The sequence below is a fragment of the Pelecanus crispus genome, chromosome 1 (genome assembly GCF_030463565.1).
Source record: "Pelecanus crispus isolate bPelCri1 chromosome 1, bPelCri1.pri, whole genome shotgun sequence".
NCBI lineage: Eukaryota > Metazoa > Chordata > Aves > Pelecaniformes > Pelecanidae > Pelecanus > Pelecanus crispus.
In genome coordinates this window covers 26,152,548-26,175,488 of record NC_134643.1, presented here as the reverse complement: position 1 = coordinate 26,175,488, position 22,941 = coordinate 26,152,548, and the positions used below count along the sequence as shown (strand labels likewise).

At 37.6% G+C, this 22,941-nt stretch overlaps 1 protein-coding gene across 13 annotated transcripts in view; it reads right to left on the bottom strand.

The window, feature by feature from the left end:
* CADPS2 (calcium dependent secretion activator 2) overlaps positions 1-22,941 on the bottom strand; it is a 335,485-nt gene that overhangs the window by 132,659 nt on the left and 179,885 nt on the right. For all 13 annotated transcript variants that reach the window (XM_075727943.1, XM_075727950.1, XM_075727951.1 and 10 more), the window contains exon 8: positions 21,807-21,946. In XM_075727943.1, the coding sequence (XP_075584058.1) occupies positions 21,807-21,946 (140 nt within the window). The remainder of the gene's footprint in view (positions 1-21,806; positions 21,947-22,941) is intronic.

Sequence of the window (22,941 nt, the reverse complement as noted above, 5' to 3'; positions counted from 1 at the left end):
AACCTACCAGTGCCAAACAACAACTGTAGGTGATCTTTTAACCAAAAGTTAGAGTCAAAAAAGTACTTTTATACTCCTGGCTGCCTTTTGATGACAATACAGGAGTAAGAACAAGGAAGAAAGCTTTCACAATATGACCCAGCCAATCAGTTCTCTTAAAATTCCCGTTTTAAGAAAAGTTTCCTATACAGAATACATGTAGAATTTTAAAGATGCCAAAGAGACAAAAAGACTTCTGACTCCATGTCCCTTTGGCTCTTTTGAAGAAACTTCCTCTATGAAAGAACGTGTAAGTGGCCACCCAAAAGCAGATTCAGGCCTGTACCTTGTTCCCAACAGGATGCGGACAGAAGCAGCAACTGGATGGAAGCATGCAGTTACACATCCCCAGAATTTCCTCCTATACTCATGCTATTACTGGCTCTAGGAGGTTCTTCATCTAGAAATGGTGTCTCTGTATTTACTACTTGTTAATGGATTTTTGTTTCAATGAATTTCCGTAATGGTTTTCTCAGCCCTTTTAAACTTTCAAAATCCACACCTAGTAGCACAGTTCCACATCTCAACTCTGTGTGCCTAGAAGCAGCTCTTTTGGTTCACTCTGAAACCGCCACCCACTACTATTATTTAGTGATTGTCATGTGGCACTGGGAGAGACAGCTTCCAGTGTAGAATAATTTGCATTAGAAATGTTAACATGATTGTATGTTTATCCTTGGAAATGCCACACAGAAGCAAACAATCTAAAACTGAATTCTGCGGGAGTTATTTTAGGAAACAATAGAAATGCATCACTGAGAAATACATCCCCTTTGAGAAACTTACTTTAGTATCCCTTTGCGGAATTCAGGATTTTTAAAATGGACTAACATAATTAGGAAAAAATTCCTAAAGAAATGTTAGTATCCTGAAAATGGCTTTGCTTTGGGTGGTGATTAGACAAAAAAAACCCCAAACAAACCCAAAGTTATATACAAGAAAGATATAAGCCTACAACAACAGCATGGATTTCCTCTTTGTCAAAAGTTCTTTACCGTAACAAATACGTAGAAAATAAAAACCTTCAAATGCACTGTCCCTGTACTAGAGTTTTTAAACTGGAGCTGATCCTCGTTTGGAGCTGTAGAAGCAGGACTTCAAGAATACAGAATTTACCACCTGTGAGGGAGCATCAGAGCCATCTACTGGGGTCAGCCTATTCCTGCTGCACAGGATTGCTCTCACAATCAACAGTCTCCCCCAGAAAAGCAATACTAAAGTGATATTCAACTGTAAAGCTGCTGTTACCTAAAAAATACAAAAAAAATCCATAAAATCTAAGAGAAAATATAAGTTCTAACACTGACAAATTGGATGTGAGGGGAGGTTTGAACAGTTTCTTGTCACTTGAAGTTTTAGAAATACTTTTTTAAAAAAATAGCATTTATTTGTATATAACACAAAGGGTAAAATGTCTTCTTTGAGTGTCCTGGTGATCAATTTAAATGGAACAAAAATGATAATAAATCTTTTTAGTGTCACTCATTGATTATTGTTCAAATCTGAGACAGATTTTTCAATCTCTTTCCCCAAACAGAACTTTACATGTATGTGTGTGTGTATTTAGACACACCTATATAAAAGGACTAATTTCCTGCTATAACTCAGTCAAGAGTTAAAGAGCAGAGTAGTTCCAGTGTCCCGTAAGCCTACTGGAATAGCTACCTCCACTCTCCAAATATTTGGTTTACCACAATATTAGAACAGATTATACTGGAATTTGCAGAGCTAAAGTTCCAAATAGGCTTTAATAACTCCCACGTTAAGTATCTTAAAACCTTCTTCTAAAATAGACTGTATACATACAGAGAAAAACTTCACATTTATAGCTACTAAGAAGCTATGCTTGGAAACTTCTAAAATTAACATGCAATTGCTTTATCGGTATTGGCTAGGAAAATATGCACTGTTCTCAATTATAAAACCTTCACAGAACAATATAAACAATCAAACGTGAGATTCATTTAGCTGGATTATAATCATATTCCCATCTTCTCCCTTAATTTAACTATGCTGCCCTCCTGTGGATGTCAGGATATGTATAATGCAGTGGCCCAGCCGAAGATCTAGTTCAAATTGAACCCTGCTACCTGTTTGTGACTGACTTGAAGAGGAAAGAAATGGCCACTGTGTAACCACAAAAAGTGGTTAAATTAAACTTCAGGGCAAGGACTGTGAAACTTATATTTGAAGTAGTTTTAAAGTGAGTATTTTAAACAAGTAAAATGTCTTATTATTCCACAAATCATGTATATATGGGAGCACAGAGTCATACATATTAATAATAAGTTTATTCTCAGATTAGGGGGAGAACATTCATTGCATAATGACGAGTTACTTCATCCGCTGAAGTGCCAACACAGTTGAACACATATATTATAAAGGTTATCCAACAACTCAAAAAGCATGGGAATAATTTACAACAGTATCGGTATTTGGTAAACTGAAAAAGTGCCAATTGGTGAAATTGTAATCTTTTTTTCCTGGTACACAGATACCAAACACATCCTGAGGAATTATTGAGTCAAAAATATGTTATGTCTTTAAAGAAAAATATGAAAAATGGTTTGGAATAGAAGAATCTAAAATTAAGGAGAGGTATAATCAATTATCCAAAGAAAGTATTGCATGCAGAAGAAAAATCTTTTTTGATCAATTACATTTCCATAAAGTCTCTGTTCTAATAAGCTCTGTTACTATTTAACAGGAAATTAATATTATGCACTAAAACATTTATATAATGTGAGCTCATCTATACTCTGTTAGAGTTGGCAGACTTGTTAAATCATTGGTTTAAAACAGATCAGTACAGAACAGATACCAAAACCACTACAGTACAATAGCTGGAGTGACACAACACTGCTGTTTTTTTTCTAGACTAAATTTATAAATGCTGACAAATTATGTTTAAAGTCTTAATCATAAAGAATGCTTAAAAATACACTTTTCTTTCTGAAGAAAGACTAAAACTTCTAAAAGCTACAAAAGGTAGAGTGATACTTTCTGATTCTAAAATATGCTAGAAAGTAAACGCTTTCTCTTTAGAACCTTTGTTGTCTTTAACTCAGAAATAAAAATGAAAAGTGAAATGCTAAATTTTAAATCAAGCCATTCCCTGCCAAAATATTTTATATATTATTGAAAAGACTGTGAAATAAATAAAAAGTCTCAGGAAAGCGAAAAACTGTAAGAAATTATTTTGGACAAGACAAGTCATTTAATATAGTCACATGCTATTTTGTGCCAATTAGCGAAGTTGCTAACATGCCATATCAATAAAAAACAATTGACCTAAGTAGTGGGGCTAATTAAATGAAATAAGATAATTAAATGCTTCTCAATATATAATAAAAAAATTATGGCTGAAAGTGTTCCATAATGTTGTCTTTTTGTTTTCCTATTATCTGCTTTTCTGCTGAGTTTTAATCAGTGTATCTATATGCACAAAAGATAGTGTCCAGATGTTAATGTGTTAGTGGCAGGAATCAGGTGTTCAATTAAAATTTATTGAGTGTACAAGGAAAAAACCCAAGCCTTCCATTAAGTAGAATACACACAGCTCAATTAAAAATGAATGTAGCATTTGTGATTAAATCGAACACTCACATTCTATAATGGCAATAAAATTTTACATGACATATGATTACTTTATTAACTTAATCTTAATCATACAATACTAATCTAGGGATCAGTTATCTTCTGTTTGAAAATGGATCCATTCCTTCTCAATATACAAAATAATGGTAATGCTGCATTTACACAAATTGTTGGTTCCTCTCCTCCCATGTGGTTTTTTTTGGGTTTGGGTTTTTTTTTTTTTTTGGCGTAAGTAGTAAATGAAAGAAAAGCAACTGTAACATTTTTGGACATCTTAGTCTAGCACATGTTCCCAGCTACTGGCAACATTTGTTACATTAATACCACCCCCGGCTGGGTTGCTTGCATAACAACTCCAATTTTGTTTAAACGCATTCATTACTCAAAATGTGTTTCTACATGGCTTGACTGGAAGATCCTTAAAATGACGCCTCATGCCCATGTAACGTGGTATTCCCAGCCTATGGCCCTTAACCTAAAAGGAACCATTCTGCCGTCTACATGTTCAGACCTTTGTTTCGGATTTCAGCCTGCCCTTCAAAGGTAAGACTTACAGCCAGATGAAAAAGGGCTAGAGCGCCATAAACATTCCGATTTAGAAAAGAGACTGGCCGTCAGGAGTCCAGCGGTGAGGGGCGCACATCCTCAGGCAGACCTCTCCACGCCAGCACTACTGCAAACTGAGCCAAGTTTCTTATTCTCTTCTACTTGATCAATGGCACGGTGCAGTCCACTTAAAACTTGGAACTTAAAACGGTTTCAAAATTTAAATAAACTTAAAATATCAGTGGTCAAAATCAGAAATGGAGGAACACATGATAAAACCAGTAACTTCTAAGCCACTGATTTACTGGACAAGGGTTACTAGTTTTGTATTTAGGAATCTGTTCTCTCACCAGAGCCATACAGCTTTTCATCTTTGGAATAAACTTTAAAGAAAAGGAGATGGCCGTTTTGGGCTGGCAATCTTCTAACGTTATCAGAGGAGCTCTCCATCTGGTAAAGCAAGGGAATTTGGTCTGACCCCGATGGTGACTTAGCAGTGGAACTCAAACGTACACCTACCACACCACTTCCCCTGCCAATCTGTCCCCGGTTTACTCCATAAAAGCAGCACGAAAGATAATTGAACGGGTCTTTTCTGTCTCTTGCTCCAAAGACAAACCATGCACAAGACTGGACATACCATTTCATATGCATTCTTCACCTACCTGATCTCTTTTATCATTTATGCATAAAGTGAAAAAAAAATCCTACACATTACAGAAAGACAAACCAAGACTACGTTATTGAACAGACACAAAGTTAATTTAGGATGGGATTAAATTAAAACAGGTTTGTGAGAGTAAGCACGCTAAAAAGATTATTTGTAGTGCAGGGTGAACTTCTCATTACATTTTTATTTAAATAAAAAGACAGAGTGAGCTAATTGTGCAGAACTCTGTATGAAAGCACTGCTACACCAACGAGATCACAGAAACCACCAGCCTACCAAGGTGATGCCATGACGTTGCTTATTTGGGCATGTGAGATGTACTTGAGGACCCTAACAAAATGGTACAGTATGGAACTGCCAACACAATTGTGTTGACATTTAACAGGACGTGGACTATTTAAAGGGAGCTGGCTGTGATGAATATACTATTTGAGCAAAACAACATAGTGCAGGGCCATGGGGACTCTGTTACTACGTTAAAATTAAATGCAGTACTGTCATCATTGAAATTATACTACTGTGGAGAAAAAAAAATACTAAATTGAATTTATAAAAAGTTACCTCTGCCTTTACATCCAGTATTGTGTTAAAATTCTTTTTCCCATACAGAATAGTGTATTATGAATTGAAATCCACCCTCAGACACAGTATAGCACAACTGACCCTACCGTATCGAACTCAGCCAGCATTCTGGCACATACAGAGGATTAGATTGGTTATGTACACTTAGCATTTAAAATTAATTTTGCCGTTATAAGTGCCTTTGATTTTGTCAGGGCGTATGTTCTAAAAGACAAAAATTAGGTGAATTTTACCTTCCTACAAGTAACAGATGGACAGCGCAAGTGACAGAAGGACACAACAGGCAGGTGGCATGCCCCCATCCTTGCAGTTAATAGTACTGGCACTGTCTGTACAGAAATAATGCCAGGCCATGCTGGACCATATGCAATGTCAATGTATGTCAGGTGGAAATAACTCTTTCTTAAATTCTATGTCACAGATTAGTGTATGGTACCTAGAAACAAGTCAGATCACCTGACAAGAAAGGCTAATAAATAAACTGCATCTTTCACCTGCATGATATGTGTACTATGCTGATTTGTAATAGAATAAAGCAATATAACCAAAATCTAAAACAATTACTTCAATGACATTTGGTCCTGCTGTCTGGGAAAATAAGAATATTGCTTAGGTGACTATGTACAGTAATAATGTTATGAATATCACAGTCAGTTATATCTTCATTACTACAGACTCAGGCACGTAAGGAAGTTTCCATACAACTTTCAAAAGGAACATACGTGGCAAAAAAGTTAAAAATTATAATATGAAATAAATAAAAATACAATACAAAATAAATATATATATTATACTATATATAATTCTGGAATAGGTTATGAAAAAGGGATACTTGAGTGCAATTTCATTCTAAAGATACTGTCAGCAATATTTTGGGTGTATTTACAGAGTAGTAATTTTTTGCTCAAGTTTTAAGCAAAACTAAAAGTCAGATGTTGTTCTGAATGATACTTTTCTAAAGCTATGGGAAATGTGTAACAACAGCATAAAGAAATTTAAGCTAAAGAAGCCAACCTGAACATTCCAGTCGACCAGTCTCCTCAAGTAGCATGTAGAAATTTTAGAATAACTCTGATGTGATAAAACATTTTTAACTGTTCATCATTTATTGTAGTAAAAATAAGCAGCCTACTCTATGCTTTCATTTTAGTAAGACAAATGATGCATAGGAAAAAAATGACCTGCCTATATTTCACTTCATGTACATGTAGTGACTAAACTGCTCAGATCATGATCTTCCATGTGGGGACCTAAGAAGACACATATTTTGCTACAACATAACAACATTTATTTTTTTAATACTACCTTCAAGTCACATAGCACTGAATGGTCAACCCATCCATTCTTCTTATCTTGTATATGAAAAACACTTATATGTAAATTAAACTTAAAGCAAACTTATTACCTAGTGGTTTAGAACAAAAGCCAGTTAAAAATCACATTAAACTTTAGATTTTCTCAGTTCCTTGCCTACAATTTAATGAACTTAAGGTCTATTTTCAGCTAAATATTAGTTCATCATTTGGCCTTCTAAGCTACCATGAGCTTTGTTATTTTTAAGGAAAATACAGAAAAAATCCTTTTTACATGTTAATAGCTTTCTGAAGTTGTGATTTGAGCATTTCTAACAACAGACAAGACTCTGTTTAGATTTTATTCTTCATATTTTTTAAAAATCCAATAAAGCAAACATTTACAAGCACAAATGTAAGGTTTCACCGGAGCATGTACTTCATGTATTTTCAGGACTGAACCCTTGCTTGAACCCTTGACATGGGCATCAATAGAAGCTGCTGCCCGGTTTTGTCCAACTGCTTTTAGGTACTTAAATGAAGTACCTAAACAAAAATGGATGCATCTACATTGGTAACTCAGTCTGAATAAGGAGTGCACTTTTGAAGAGAATCTCTCCATTGCCCCCAGTTGCAGCGCTTGGTTCATATTGCAGAATTAATTCAAAGCACGTGAACTAGACTCCTCTTGCATGAAATGAAATCAGATGCGGTGCTCAGCTAGTGCATCTCACATATTCCAGCCACTAAAGGGCAGTCAGTCTAGGACAAGACCAGGCAGAGACTGAACTAAATCCCCAGAAATGCATATAATGTGATTATCAGGTCCTCAGCAACCACTGAGACACTTCACAAATCTGTTTGGGCACACTTCACACTTGGCTCCCTTTGTAGTCAAGAAGGAGGCACATGCCAAGCACAGTCCAGGTCTTCCAGATTTCTACGTCTTTGTATTGGGTAGCATGATTTTGGGAGCCATCAGTGGCTTTGGTAGTGTAGGTTAATGGTTGGACTGGATGATCTTAAAGGTCTTTTCCAACCTAAACAATTCTGTGATTCTACGATTCTATAAAAATCCTTCATAGGTGCCTCAGTTAGACAAGTCCAGGTCATGGCTCTTTGCACCATTCATCCTTTAATTCTTCTCTCTCCATGGTAGGATCATCACATGCAATCTGCCATCTGGGTATAGGGCTTAATCTCATCCCACTGCGGCAACAAGTGACTGTTGCTAGAAGGTACTCACTCAACCAGCCTCTCTCATGCAGTGATGCTGCATTCAAATTTGGTCGAGTAGACTCGAATTAGGAGTCAGGCACATAAACTATGATGACGAGTCCTGAGTGATGGTACAGCACAGCTCATCACCATCTTTATGGTCTGAAAGTGACCTCTTCTCTAACTTAACAAACTGAAAATTGCTGCCAAGGTTTTTTTCACTTCTTTTTTCCCCTCACACATGCACACAAAGACAAGGAAGTTTAGATGGGTAGAGATTTGAAGTTGAGAACTGCAGACAGAAATTTGATAGTGTACACTAGAAAAGTCTTCCAAGCTGTTCTATGGGTCACTGAGATGCTCAGTCATAGGTTCTGAGTTCATAGTTCTTCTTATCTCACATGATAAGAATTAAAAATTGGCATTTGCATCTGAATGCAAGGCACCATTCAGGTAAACCATAAGAGATAATCCATGCCAAAAGGATAAGAGTTTAGGACCCAGTAAGACTGCGACATAACTGCATTAAAGAATGCTGAGGAGAGAACAAGGTACAAAAACCAGTATGCAGAAAACGGACCAGTGCTAACAGGACCAGCTCACTCCAATTGATTATTTTGTGAGGCTGAATAAGAATTTTATCAAAGATGAACCAAAGAAGGATTTGATGCACATGCAGGACTGATTATGGGGATTCTCCATACCTAATCAAATACGCATACTCAATCCTAGTGAAGGCAGGAAGATATTGAACAAATGCTGTTAAAGTTATGATCTAAAGACAATACATATACAACTGAACTTGCATCATTTTGCTCATCACAGAGATGAAGAAAACCCATCTTAACATTTTCAGAAGCACGTAGCTTTTCAGTGAAATATAAGGGACACCCTACATAAACAGCTTTAATGATTTTTTTAATGTGAGAGTAGAATCACGGTTTAAATACGTTACATATTCATGAGAATAGATTCTTAAATATATTCTCAATTCTTTTACTTCATGTTTTAAAAAGTTATGAGTAAAAACAAAGCAATTTTTTTTTAAGAAAAAAACATATTTTAAGTTTTCTGACTATTAACCTTGCTTAACCCATAGATCTTTTTCACATAAAGTCTGTTGTGGTTAAGCTAAGTGAGTTTGGATCTAAATTTGTATCTCAGCTTTTACAAATATTTCGGATTAATTACTATGGAATGAATGAAGAATGACACCTTAATTAGTAATGCTTCTCTTGGCAATTAGGATTCTCTTGGCTTCTCTCAGCAATTAAAGTGGCAGTGGCATATCATTAAGGTCTTCAAGATTCCCCATGCCTCCTCTGAAGCAATTACTGTGAGAAGCACTGAAAATCAGGCTCATAGCTATAATCTGTTCTCTAAGGATCTAGCAGCAGGATAAACACTTTTGCTTCCTCCTTCCATAATAATTTTGCATTAACCCATCATCTTTATCCAATTAATCATTAATGTAATTTTAATGTGTCATTTTTCATGAAGTGCAATTTTCATTTTTAAAAAAGTAACTGATTACAGTCAAATGATTTTGCAAAAGTGTATAATATTAAAATAATTTAAATGAAGACAGTTAACACATTAGCACTTTTCTCCATGGCAAAATGCTAGCATTCATTTAGCACAATGAAATACTAGCATTTAGCACATTTTAAACTAGCATCACAGAAAATACTGCTATGAGACACATTTGAATAATAATAGTAAGGCATCCATACATCGCTAAAAGTGAATCAAAAATCAAGCCATTCTATCATACTGTTTATAATGTAGACAGGAAATTTTTACCTTCATATATACAAGCGCATGTTGCCTTATGAATGTAAAAATGAGGACAGGTTTGTCAGAATTTAGCAAGAAATATAAGATAGTTGTAGCTACCTGAACGACACTTTTGACCCTCTGACTAAACAAAAAATAGACACCATTGCTATTGGACCCAAATTTTAAAATGTTTATTAATTATGGGCCAAAATTTGACCAATATTTCTGCTGAACTGTAAAGTCACTGTTTAAATTTTCAAATTTTGTGTTAGTTTCTTAGTAGTCTCACTCCATGTGTCAGAAGTTCTTGAAACACTCCAGTTTATGATGTGCCAGGATTTATGAGTCTTGTCTTGCAGAAAGGGATACGCACACGCTTGTCTTGGATCTTTGGAGTCAGCAACTGTCTGAGGGTTACTGTTGAAAAGAAAGATAATTTCCTCTTCCTAAGTTTTAGTAAAAAGCTCTCATGGTTTCAAAAGAATCATGTAACTTCATGGAGCAGGAAGAGTAGGTTAAGTTACAGATTAGCAATGCCAATCTTTCCAGTTCAAGGAATTCAGCAATGACTACATGTCCTGGTTTCGGCTGGGATAGAGTTAATTTTCTTCCTAGTAGCAGGCATAGTGCTGTGGTTTGGATTTAGTAGGAGAAGAATGTTGATAACATGCTGATGTTTTAGTTGTTGCTGAGTACTGCTTATGCTAGTCAAGGACTTTTCAGCTTCCCATGCTCTGCCAGGTACACAAGAAACTGGGAGGGGGCACAGCCAGAAGAGTTGATCCAAACTGACCAAAGGGCTATTCCATACCATATGACGTCATGCTCAGTATAGAAACTGGCGGGGCTTGGCCAGGGAGCAGTGATCGCTGCTCGGGAACTGTCTGGGTATCTATCGGTCGGCGGGTGGTGAGCAATTGCATTGGGCATCACTTGCTTTGTATATTATTGTTGCTATTATCCTTATTATATTGTTATTATTATCATTACTATTTTACTTTATTTCAATTATTAAACTGTTCTTATCTCAGCCCAGGAGTGTTTCTCACTCTTACTCCTCCAATTCTCTCCCCCATCCCATTGGGGTAGGGGGAGTGAGCGAGCGGCTGCGTGGTGCTTAGTTGCTGGCTGGGGCTAAACCACGACACTACATTTCAAGAAGTACTCTGAAGGTTGCAGCCAGAATACTTTTCATAGTAGTTTCTGATGTATCCTTCTGCAGGATCATTCACTGAGTAGAGAAAGTATGCTCTACACATATAAATATGTGGTGCTGGATGTTAGATGACATTTTGGCATACCTTGACGCAAAGAGAAGAGCAGATATTGCTGAATATGCAGTGGTATTTGCTGCACTGTATACTCCTGTTGCTGCTCACATTTTTTACTGAAATCCCTTTTTTCTTCAACAGTCAACTGCATCTGAAATTCAACCAAAGCCTATTTTATCAGCTACACATCTTTCACAAGTGGTGTTGAGTAAAGCACTGGCATTAATACAGTTTGCTTCAGCATTGCAGAACTACCTACAGCTACCATGCTTCTCTTGATCAGTCCTAAGATTTTGGATTGTCATGCTTCCTCTAGGTTGAATATGGATTGGAAAATGAAGCTCTGCAGTTCACACCTCTTCTGTCTTCAAAGCCAATGAAACTTAACTAAAACCCTGATACTTCTTTATGACTTCCTGTCAGAGGCTACAATGAAATCTTTCACCCAGTGTCTCAAAGGTCCTCTGTATACAGCAAGCAAATACAAGGTCACATTGTCCATGCTTACAGTCTGAGCATGAGCCAACTCTAATTCAAAAGTATTGTGACCATGTTGGCAACTCCAACAGTTCTGCAGTGCAGGTGCTGGCAAAACACTGTCAGTTTTTGGTCCGGGTGGAGAGCTAGCCAAGTATAATCTCTCTCTCTGCTGCCAAGGCCCATGATCTCCTCAAATGATCATACCTGAAATACTTCGATTAAAAAGAAACCTCTAACTCTCTTTTGCTTCATAAATAAAGTTTCTTTACTAGAGAATTCCCTTTAGATATGTCTGCTTTTGGTCATCTTCCATATTACTGACATCCCCATTAGCTTATAAGGAATTCTTTGGAGAAGATTTCATCTACATGGGTAGCTGAGAAGGAGGTTCTTAGGACAACGTGGGCACTAATTTTGAGGCCAGCTACACTCAGCAAACATTGTCCCATTTACCAGTAACAGGAGACACAAGAAAAGTGTGCACACTATAAAATCATAGCTAGAGGGAGCAGCTAAGTTTTACTTAGACCCAGCTGACTTGAATACACCCTTGACTGCTGTGATGGGATCCTCTTGCAGCAGACTGCTGCATCCCACAGTGTTTCAACATGTTGTAACAAGACTTCACAAGGTACTAAGACAGCCTCAGGAAACGGAAGCATTTTTGGTTATATGGTTAGTGAATGAAGACCCAGGTGAAGACCGAGGCTTTCCTTCATGGCAGGCTCCCTTTAGCCACACATGAGGAATGAGTGGCAGAGGATTATCTTTTCATCAATGGCAGGAAGGTAGTTTAATAACCTCCCATTTGTATATGGATTACAGGTCATCTCAAAATACTGGAAGGCCTGATGTTGCAAATGGCAGTGGGCAATCTCTGTCAGGTATTGGTAGAAAGATTAACATCTTAAATGTATTTGAGACTAATTAGGAGTAAACTGCAATAGAAATGATAAAGAGTGCTGATATACTCCACCCATATTTCTTACAATTCTACTGTTCTTATGATAGGATAAGAAAATGCTTTGAACAAAACTGCAGATGTTAAAAATACAGATCAAACATGTTGTACTGCTAAACAGAACAAACTATATGTGTCAGAGGACATCGCAAACACTAAACTACCACCAGTGCAAACAGAAAATCCTCACAGGAATTAACTGAAGTGCCATTTATTTCATATAAAATATCTGTTTAATTTCACTCATCTTCAGAAGAGTATATACACAGACACTATTTTATCTATAAAGATCAGTATTTATAACTAGTAAGAAAAACAAGAAATAGCAGCGGAAGTGAAGATATTTCTCCTAACTGCATGGTTACCTGTAGTGAAATTGTCTTACTATCTACCAAAGTAGCCTGAGTTTCATTTAAAATAAAAGGAGACTTAGATTTTAAAAATCACTTAGGCAGCTATGCATAGTTTCTCTCTGACCTGAATTTAGATTTAAAAAACTGTGAATTAGGCAGAAGAAAAAAGATTATATGACTGAAGCCCACCTCTTGCTCTGGTAATTCATCTTTCCAAAGCTTTGTTGTCTGGTGATTAGGCATTTATTTTAATTTAGTAGATAATCTATACTTCTTGTAAATACTGTACATATACAGAAAAGTTTACCTTACCAATTCCAGTGTACCTGTCCTTTTTTTTGTCATAGCCAGTGTCTTAGCATTGATAAACCAACCTTTCAAGGAATTCCTCCCTACCTAGCAGCTTTGAGAAAACTCAGAGAACTCTCGCATAGCCTAAATACCTAAATTTTTGGGCTGCTATAGTGAGGACATATGACTAAATGATCAGAAAAGGATCCCAAACTATCTGATGTTATGTAAAGTCTGCAGAATTCAAACAAACTCGACAGTTTCTTCCATCTCACTTTCCTTATGCTTCCTAGTCTTGACATTCAGAAACTGAAAAATAAGCCTTCCACCAAAGGACAGAGAGAACTCTGCTCTTTAAAGCAGCAGCTGAAGTTCGTGCTCTGCTCCCCTTTTTTAAGCTGGAAGAAAAAGTGCAATAGCAACAAACAGAAAGCTAGATGGTGCTAATATACTGACTTTATGGTTACCGCTAGCTGTGCTGCGCCCAAACTTGGAAAGACAAATCAAATGTTATAACGAGATACAAAAGAGTTTACGCATGAAGATGAAGAAATGCTATAGTTAGATAAGTATCTACTTAACATTTGGTTCAGGCAATTATGTTGTGTTGATAAGAAATGAAAAAGAGCAACAGAAATCTCTCAGATAGCCCCCGCTCCCTTTCGTAAGAGAAAAATGTTACTGTCTTCACTAACAAGAAAAGTATTTTCAGTAACTGTTGAAAAGTAATGTAGAAAGTTATTGTTTTCATCTCATGAAAAATAATACTAATTGAAGAAATCTATGCTATGTATTACCATATCATAACTCGTATTAGTAAGGATTTTCTAAGATGTTGGATACATACAGGTTTCTAACACTTTTCTTCACTTTGAAGGAACTGTACACCTACTCATTCTAAGAGAAACTAAACTTGACATTTTAGCTTAGCCAAAATTTTCTTCCTATTTCATCTTTTTAGTGTTGGTGAAACAAATGATTTAGAATTATTCTGACATATCTACATGTTTCAGCTCAGAGAAAGGTCTGAAACCAGTTTCAAATTCACAATGCAAATGCAAAATTTGCAAAATTTGCAAAATTTGCAAAATTTGCAAAAATGCAAATTCAAATGCAACACAAAGGCCTATCTGTGACAGGGAGCCTGCAGCACTTGCCAAGACAAGTCTGATTGTATTCCTGACATCTTACTTTATCTGTAAAAGTAACCCAGAATTGAAATAGAGTCATTTCAATGTGCTCACCTTGCACATTTCTCTGAAATAATGATACTGGGAGCAGATCTCATCTTCCCATCAGCCTTCAGATTACACATCTTGAAGTTATAAAGCTAATTCTGTTTCTCCTCCTGCCCTTCTCTGCTAGGTGACCATGGACAAGCAGCACGTTAAGAGCTGGCACCACCATTGTTCTGGCTAACTTCAGTGTCCCTGTGGCTCTTAGCTGACTTATGAGCTCACCAGTAGCTATGACAACGGTTTATCCAGGTGACAGTCACACATTGCAGCCCTACCCACTGAGAAGCCAGCAGACCCCAGTGCTATCCGCAGCTCGGTCACTGAATTGCCTGTGACCTTGGGTGATCTCTGTTCATTCCTGTGCTTCATTCCACTCATCTATAAAATACACAATTATACTTGCCTTCCTCTCCAGTGAACTCTTTTTACCAATGGGTGACAAGTGTCATAAAAATGAGAGGGGAAAATTACTTATCCTCTAATTCTGCATCTTGGAAGACTGCTAACCAGGGCATTTGTCTCACATATTTCCTTTAGCTCTAAAACTACAGCGGCAGGAAGAGAAATGTGATACTTCAGTCACATACAGGAACCAGTAGCTAGATATACTGTTTACAAATGCTCTCCTAAGAACATTTCAGTCAATTCCAAATGCACAAGAGAAAAAATTTTTAAAGGTCATGGTGATCTTTGTGTCCTGAAAATACACCCATAAAATAATAATATAAAAAAAAGAAGTTGTGAGACTGTGGTGGGTTGACCTGCCTAGATGCCAGGTGCCCACCAAAGCTGCTCTATCACTCCCCCTCTTCAGCTGGACAGGGGAGAGAAAATATAACAAAAGGCTCGTGCGTCAAGATAAGGACAGGGAGAGATCATTCACCAATTACCATCACAGGCAAAACAGACTTGACTTGGGGAAATTAGCTTAATTTCTTACCAATCAAATCAGAATAGGATAATGAGAAATAAAACCAGATCTTAAAACACCTTGCCCCCACCCCTCACTTCTTCCCGGGCTTAACTTTACTCCCACCTATCCCCCAAGTGGCGCAGGGGGATGGGGAATGGGGGTTGCAGTCAGTTTATCACGTTGTTTCTGCTGCTCCTTCCTCCTGTGAGGACTCCTCACACTCTTCCCCTGCTCCAGCATGGGGTCCCTCCCATGGGAGACAATCCTCCATGAACTTCTCCAGTGTGGGTCCTTCCCACAGACTGCAGTTCTTCATGAACTACTCCAGCGTGGGTCCCTTCCATGGGGTGCAGTCCTTCAGGAGCAGACTGCTCCAGCGTGGGTCCCCCACGGGGTCACAAGTCCTGCCAGCAAACCTGCTCCAGCGCAGGCTTCGCACGGGCTCACAGCCTCCTTCAGGCACATCCACCTGCTCTGGCGTGGGGTCCTCCCTGGGCTGCAGGTGGATATCTGCTCCAGCGCTAACCCCCATGGGCTGCAGGGGCACAGCTGCCTCACCATGGTCCTCACCACGGGCTGCAGGGGAATCTCTGCTGCGGTGCCTGGAGCACCTCCTGCCCCTCCTTCTTCACTGACCTTGGTGTCTGCAGGGTCCTTCCTCTCACATATTCCCACTCCTCATTCCAGCTGCAATTGTTGTTGCACAGGGGTTTTTTTTCCCCCTTCTTAAATATGTTATCGCAGAGGCACTGCCACCATCACTGATAGGCTCAGCCTTGGCCAGCGGCGGGTCCATCTTGGAGCCGGCTGGCATTGGCTCTATCAGACATGGGGGAAGCTTCTAGCAGCTTCTCACAGAAGCCGCCCCTGTAGCTGCCCCGCTACCAAAACCTTGCCATGCAAACCCAACACACAGAGAAAAATGATTTCACACAGATTCCTTACAATTTTGTAGAGTACAAGTTTGAAAAGTCACCAAAATAATTGCTTTACAGATGAGATACAAGGAGAAAACCTGGGCGTGTATATACTCAAGTGCTTGTAGAATGTATATTCCAAACACAAAAGTTCAAGAAATTAAAGGCATAACATTTCTATATGCAACATGACATAGCAGAAAGCAGAACAGAACTTACAAGAATTAATTTTGCCTTTCAAATCTTGGAAAAAGTTCTGGACAAGAGCTATGCCACAATGTTGTACTTTGGAAGTCAAAGCCAAATAATACTACTTTGTAATATTATCCTGTTTGGGCTGTTCAATTTGTAAGAATTCCATTTTAAGTTATTATTTATATTCCTTTTTTCGGTATTACCATTAAGCATTACTACTCCTTTTAAAGCAAGGTATTTGAAAAAATCTCACTATTCCTTTTTTATTTGTAGATTGGAAGCAATAGAATAATACCCTTTAGTAACCACTAGGCTATGCTAACAGACAACTTAACTGACACAAAATCTACTTTTAAAAATAATGCATATGGATGTGCAAAGGCACATTAAAAAACCCCCATGCATTAGAAAAGGTATTTCCAGTAACCCACATAACTTGAGTGGATTAACCTGTCCTGCTTGGGTTTTCAACTCTAATTTAATTATGAGTTAAGGAGAGCCAACTGAACCTTCCTGAAGCACACAGTACCTCCCTAACGCTGCTATTCTAACTCGACAGAAATAAACAGGCTTTTAGCATTTTATACAGGAAGCTTTTAGGTCAGATTTTGCTTACTTCCTCTGATGATTTGTTTTAGATTCAAGATTGCAACAGAAGAAATTAATAGAAATGTTAAACAACCTCCTTTTGTATGGATGTTGGCTTTACTACCTTAATAAAGAAGGTTAAAAAAATATCTGGTATGTGCTCTGCATTTCAGACGACGAAAAGGTTACTGCTTTCTAGGAGAAGGCGGCAAATACATTACGAATTATGAGAAAGGAATCTGAAGTATCATGAATTGCCAGTAATTGGAACTGTTCTACAAATCCCCATTAATGAGTGACATTTGCCTTGTCATTACTCAGAATTTCTAGCTGTGCATGCTTCCCCTTGTAATCTATTGACAGGGTTTAAATAGAAAAGGATGGTTATATATCCTTTGGGTTGTTTCATATTTTGATAGCCTTTCATGCAAGAATAAAAAAAAAATCTAAAAGAAATAATGGGTTTATGTTTACTGTAAGATGTACACGAGTATTGCTTATTTTTTAAGCATATAACAGAATGCAGAGAAAAATCACAGAGTGTTTCCTTGATTAAGTGTTTTTTTTAAAAATCACATTAGTGGAGTAACACTAGGTTAGCTATACGAATGTGGCAACATAAACACTAGTGTAAAAGTAATGTGGTTAGCAAAGCTGTCTCTTTTACACAGAGATACAAAATGAACTGCAATTGAGATTCATAGTAGTGATGAGTCATAAGGATTTTTATTTCTTGCTCTTAGAAAGGATACAATTTATGATGAAAAAAATCCCAAGTTTATAATTTTATTTGAAATATAATTATTTGTTATGTCTGTGGAAACCCAAAGAGGGAACATGATCTGAAGGTGCTGCAGCCCAGAATACTATTTGTGAATTAAAGATCTCAGTTTAAGAACAAGACAGTATAATTTGTAAAACTGAATATTCTTAAAGCATAACTGCAAGACAGGGTTTGAAGTCTTTCAGCATACCCCCTGTGTCAATAAGTCAGTCTTAAATAAGAGAAACTTTTCTGAAGGAGTAAAACTGTAAACCCACAATTAGCTTGGGCCTGTGGGTTTTGCTGTCCCTGCAGAAACGGAAAAATTTGAGTGTAGCTCCCATATCTGAAAAAAAGTCTATTACCATTATTATTTTTTTTAATCATGACAGAGTATAAATCTAATAAAACCCCTCTTTCTGCAATTGGCTGTGGGGTAAAATTTTAATTCAACTTTGCATAAATTTTGAGATTCTCAGCTGAAAGGCATTATCTAATGCCAACAGATTGCTTTTTTCTCCTGTGAGACAAATATGAATCTTGTATGTAAGCCTGTTAACTCAGACCAACACAGAAAATGTAAGTTGTCTAGTTCAAAGATTGGGCAAAGATAAAGCATGAGATGTTTCTGAAAAATAAACTGAAGAATTAGAACTTACTGGGATAATCACACTAACTACAGTAGAAGTCCGTTATTAAGGTTGTAAAATTCAACTTGCTAACATGACAAAATTCCAGCAGCAAGGATGATCACATTCTTTCATCCTTTTATTTCCCCCTCTTTTGTGTACCCTGACACTCTGCTTAAATATCTGACCACATACTAAAAATAAAATAAAATAAACCAAAACAAAATAAGATAAAATAAACAAAAACCTCCAAGCCCTTTTCACTATTCAGGATAGCAGCAGCCGCCTTCCAACTCTTCAACAATTTATTTTCTCCTTTAACTTGTTTCATTGCATGTTACTCAAACACTGCTTTACAAAGAGAATCGAGTTATTTGCTTTTCTACCTCATGCAGGTTCACCAGGGAGCTGCAGAGCTTGGCACTGCAATAACATTGCCTGGCAGAACATAAGCCTTTGGCCGTGTGTTAGAGAAGTGATGGTGCCCCACTTCCCCCAGCTGTGAGCTGTGCAGGAACCTTTTCTACCAGTTGCTTCCCAAGATTTACTTTCAAATGTCTATGACACTGGGAGGTGGTATTCTCACTTCATAACGGGAGAACTGAAGTACTAAAAACTTTAGGCTTCATATATTAAGATGAAGATCTAATTTTTAGGATATTCGGACTCTTAACAGCACAATGTATATTTACAGCCCAGTTTCCACTGATTTCAGCTAGTAGCTGTGAGTGTTGGGCACCTTTATGAAAGCAGATTCCAATTTATCAAACTGGGCACAGGAAACAAGTAACATACCACCGGTTACTATAGGTGGAAACATTTCAGTCTCTTACAGGCAGGTCCTTCTGTGGAGCACAAATGGGGATAAAAGCCAGTTCTTCCAGGCATTCCTCAAATGCCTTAACGGCAAAATATTCCTGTGCCTTCCTGCAATACTGTCCATCATCCACCGCATGTTTCCAGCCTCTTCACAAATGAGGATTTCTCTGATAACACAGTATCAATTCAGAGCCAGAATAGCTTTAATCTCTGTGTTGAGGCAGGTGGGAATCCGTCTTGAAAAAATAGCATATGAGCGCTTAATACTTATACTCACCCAGGAAGTCAAGAGAAGGCTGCAGAGAGTGTCTGGATGATGGCTTTTCATAACATTAACAGTTTCTGACTACACATTAATAATTCTTCTAGCAGGTGGTTTTTTCCCTCCAAACAACCACCCTCTTCCTTCCTCTCACTGCAACTCCAGTGCCATCATACAGTATTTCACCAACCTTTTCAATGGTTATTGGAGGAATTATTAACCTTTTCATTTCACATGTATTTATGGTGGAGGAGTCCATACAAGCCTCCCTCGGTGCCCTAACTTTTCTAGACATATTTGTAGGTAATAATCATTATAGCTAATGGCTATAAAGGAAAACGTTGACTGACCTTGAGCATTTTTGGTGGGAAGAACAACAGTATTTGCCTGGATAATAGTGACAGCAGTGACCCCGAAGTAAAATGAAGATGTAAACAACTGTGCCAGCAGATTAGGATTCAAAATCAATGTGAGGAAGTAACCAGCACAGCAGATGAAAGGGATAATGATTGAATTAAATTATTGAAAGTAATATTTGATTGGGCAATCCATTTAATGCTCAGACAAGAAGACTAATGACATAAACCAGTAGGGAAAAGCAAACTGGTGGATTAGGAAGACCCTCTGAAGACCTCAGAAGAAGAGCTCCCAGCCAAGAAAGCCTATGGGGAAACCCAGGAGCATGATGGGAGGAAGCACTGGACCCTTGTCTCTGTTTCTGGACCCAGCTCAGAATAAGTTGCATGTTATACCTTAACTGGGGTTGCAGACAGCACAACCCCAATGCTATCAGTGACCTGATCAAAAATGGGGACTTCTCCCAGTCACCTGCTGGGATCGGCGCATGGGAGCACAACGTCCCTGATGTAGTTGTAGTATGGAATATGCAACCGAGCCAGGTCACGTGCAAGTTAGATGCATCTGTTGTGTATTATTCATTACTGACGCTGTTCAAGTCATCCCGTCCCCATGGCTGCCTTTGACAAACCACAGAAGAATGCAGGCAGCACCGTGCCACCCCTGCAGCATTCACTACTTCAACTGGCTGAATACCTTCCAGCAGCAGGAGACTGAAACCATACTGGTGGACTGAATCTAGACAAGGATGTGCCACAATTACCAAACCATTTCAGAGGTGTTTGGTGAGTGCAAATGAACAGGGCACGGGGTGGGGACTGACAGGAGAGCACCATGCTTTAGTACAGACAAGCACTTTTCTTGCCTCCCTAAGTCCTCTCCACTCCAACTTACTCATGTCAGCCCGGTCTTCCTGCTCTCTCCTGCCACATCATCCCATTTCCCTTATTCATGTATTTGCAGCCCTGCTTCTTAGTCTTCTCATCTCAGTCCCAGTTTCCAAGCACAGTAGCTCCAGCTCCCCCGTTGGCTCCATGGCTGGTTTCCCTCTCTTTCCTCCCAGCTCCTGGTCACCAGCCACAGGTCTCCAACCAGCAAGTCTCATTGTTACAGTCCTGATCATTTGTGTCTAAGTTTCCCAAAATCAAAATGAGGGCTGAGGCTGATACCTGGGAAATTTCAGCCCAACCAATTACAGCTTTGCCAAAACTTATATAAGTTTTTTTTTTTTTTCTTAAAAAAGTACTGAATATAGGAAATTTTGGCAATTGCTGTCTGTATACAATGAGCAGGATATTAACAGGCTGAGGTTAAAAAGAAATCTTAATAATATGGCCACTACATTAATTCTACATTAACATGTTGAATAGTCCTTTTTTTGAAATGTACTTCTACTTAATTCAGAATTAAGAAGTTAAAAGGATGGAAAACAGCCCTGGTAATTGCTTTATAACAACAGATACAGCCTCGCTTACTGTCAGCAACATTACCTGTTTTTGCAGTTGGGGTGAGGAATAGTGGTGGCAGTTGCCCAGGGGAGCTGTCAATCTATTCCATATAGTTTCATTGTTAGACAGAAAAAACATCCTTAAACTGGTATTCGTACATAAATTCCTTTCAAGAGAAATACCGTACAGTGGATAGGGAAAGAAAAGGGGAGACTACGTTGCAAGTACCATCACATTCAGGTATGTAATTAATCCTGTTTTAATGGAAAAAACATGTTTCTCCTGAATATCAACTTTTTTTCCCAAAGTGTTATAAATTGTAACATTCAAAACCAGCTTCTAAACAACACTGTACTCTTCATTCTGCATTTCAGAGGTAGCTCATCATCTGTCTTTACACATCACTGAACATCTGAAATGAATGTTATTCCTATTCCAAACTTTATGTATAAAATGAGGATATAACACAATGCCATACTATAGGAACTGTTGTACACATTTATAAGGTTTTACAAACTTTATGTCAGCTACATATGCTTAAACACAAGCACAATGAGGCAAAATAATAAATACAGACAGCCAGAAAACGGACACTTACCCACAGTGCTTCATGTGAGGTGGTTTATCCATTCTCACTGCCAGTTTAATTTTCAAGTCACTGTCTTGGCTGTTTTTGGGGACTATCATTTTATGCAGATCAGGTGACTTTGGGCTATTGGATGTTGGATACAACACTACCTGCAAGTCATAAAATAAAAACTTCAACGAGTTGATACAAAAAAAATCTGCTAGTCTTTAATGGAAACTTCTAAGCAGTGAAGATTCTGGTTGTATCTCCTCCAATCTGAAAGATGACTAAAAAAGGTTTCATAAATCTAATAAACCAGTTGACTCAATCTTATTGTAATAGACGAATTTCCCAAATGAACTCATTAATTTTCTTACAAATGGGAATGTTCATATTATGAGTTAATAAAACTTCCTCCTCTTTTAGTTCATTCTGAATTAACAGTTTTAAACAAAAAGAAACAGTTGACACTTGAAAATGGTCATGTACATTAAAGAAGAACCTAAACTTTCACATTACTCAGCGCTCTGCTGGAAACATCCTATTGAAACAATTTGCTGTAGCATTATGCAATAGATTGCCCCTCCAGCAGTGACATTGTTTTGAGTGAAGAAAACCAAAATACCCTCTTTCTTACCAACTCATTTTTTTGATCATTAGCATTAATAAAAGCCAATTATAGTAAAAATCACAGAAATTGAAGATTAATTCCAAAGCGTCTTTGCTGCAAGTGGAGTATAATAAATCCAAGATACTATGTCCAGTTCACATGTGATATGACACAAACCTTTTTTTTTTTTTCTACAGTGGTAGACAGATAAAAAAATTAAAAATACACTGAATTTTGAATATTTCATTTTTAGAACATTTATATAACTTTCTTCATCGTTTTACTAGCTAACCATTAATTTCAGATTAATATTAGTCACAAGCTGTTAAAAATTTATTTATCATCCAGAAAGTTTACCCATTGATAGTCAGTACAATTAAATATTACTACTTCATGAAGTCCTTACCCACAGTCACACATTTAGCAGTTAAATGCTGCTGAAACATAATTTCCTTTCGTTCTTATTATAAGCACTACTTTTGAATCAAGTTAGACTCTAAAATACTCTAAACATGCTATTTGGGAGACTTTCATAACATTCAGTGAGTCCTGAAT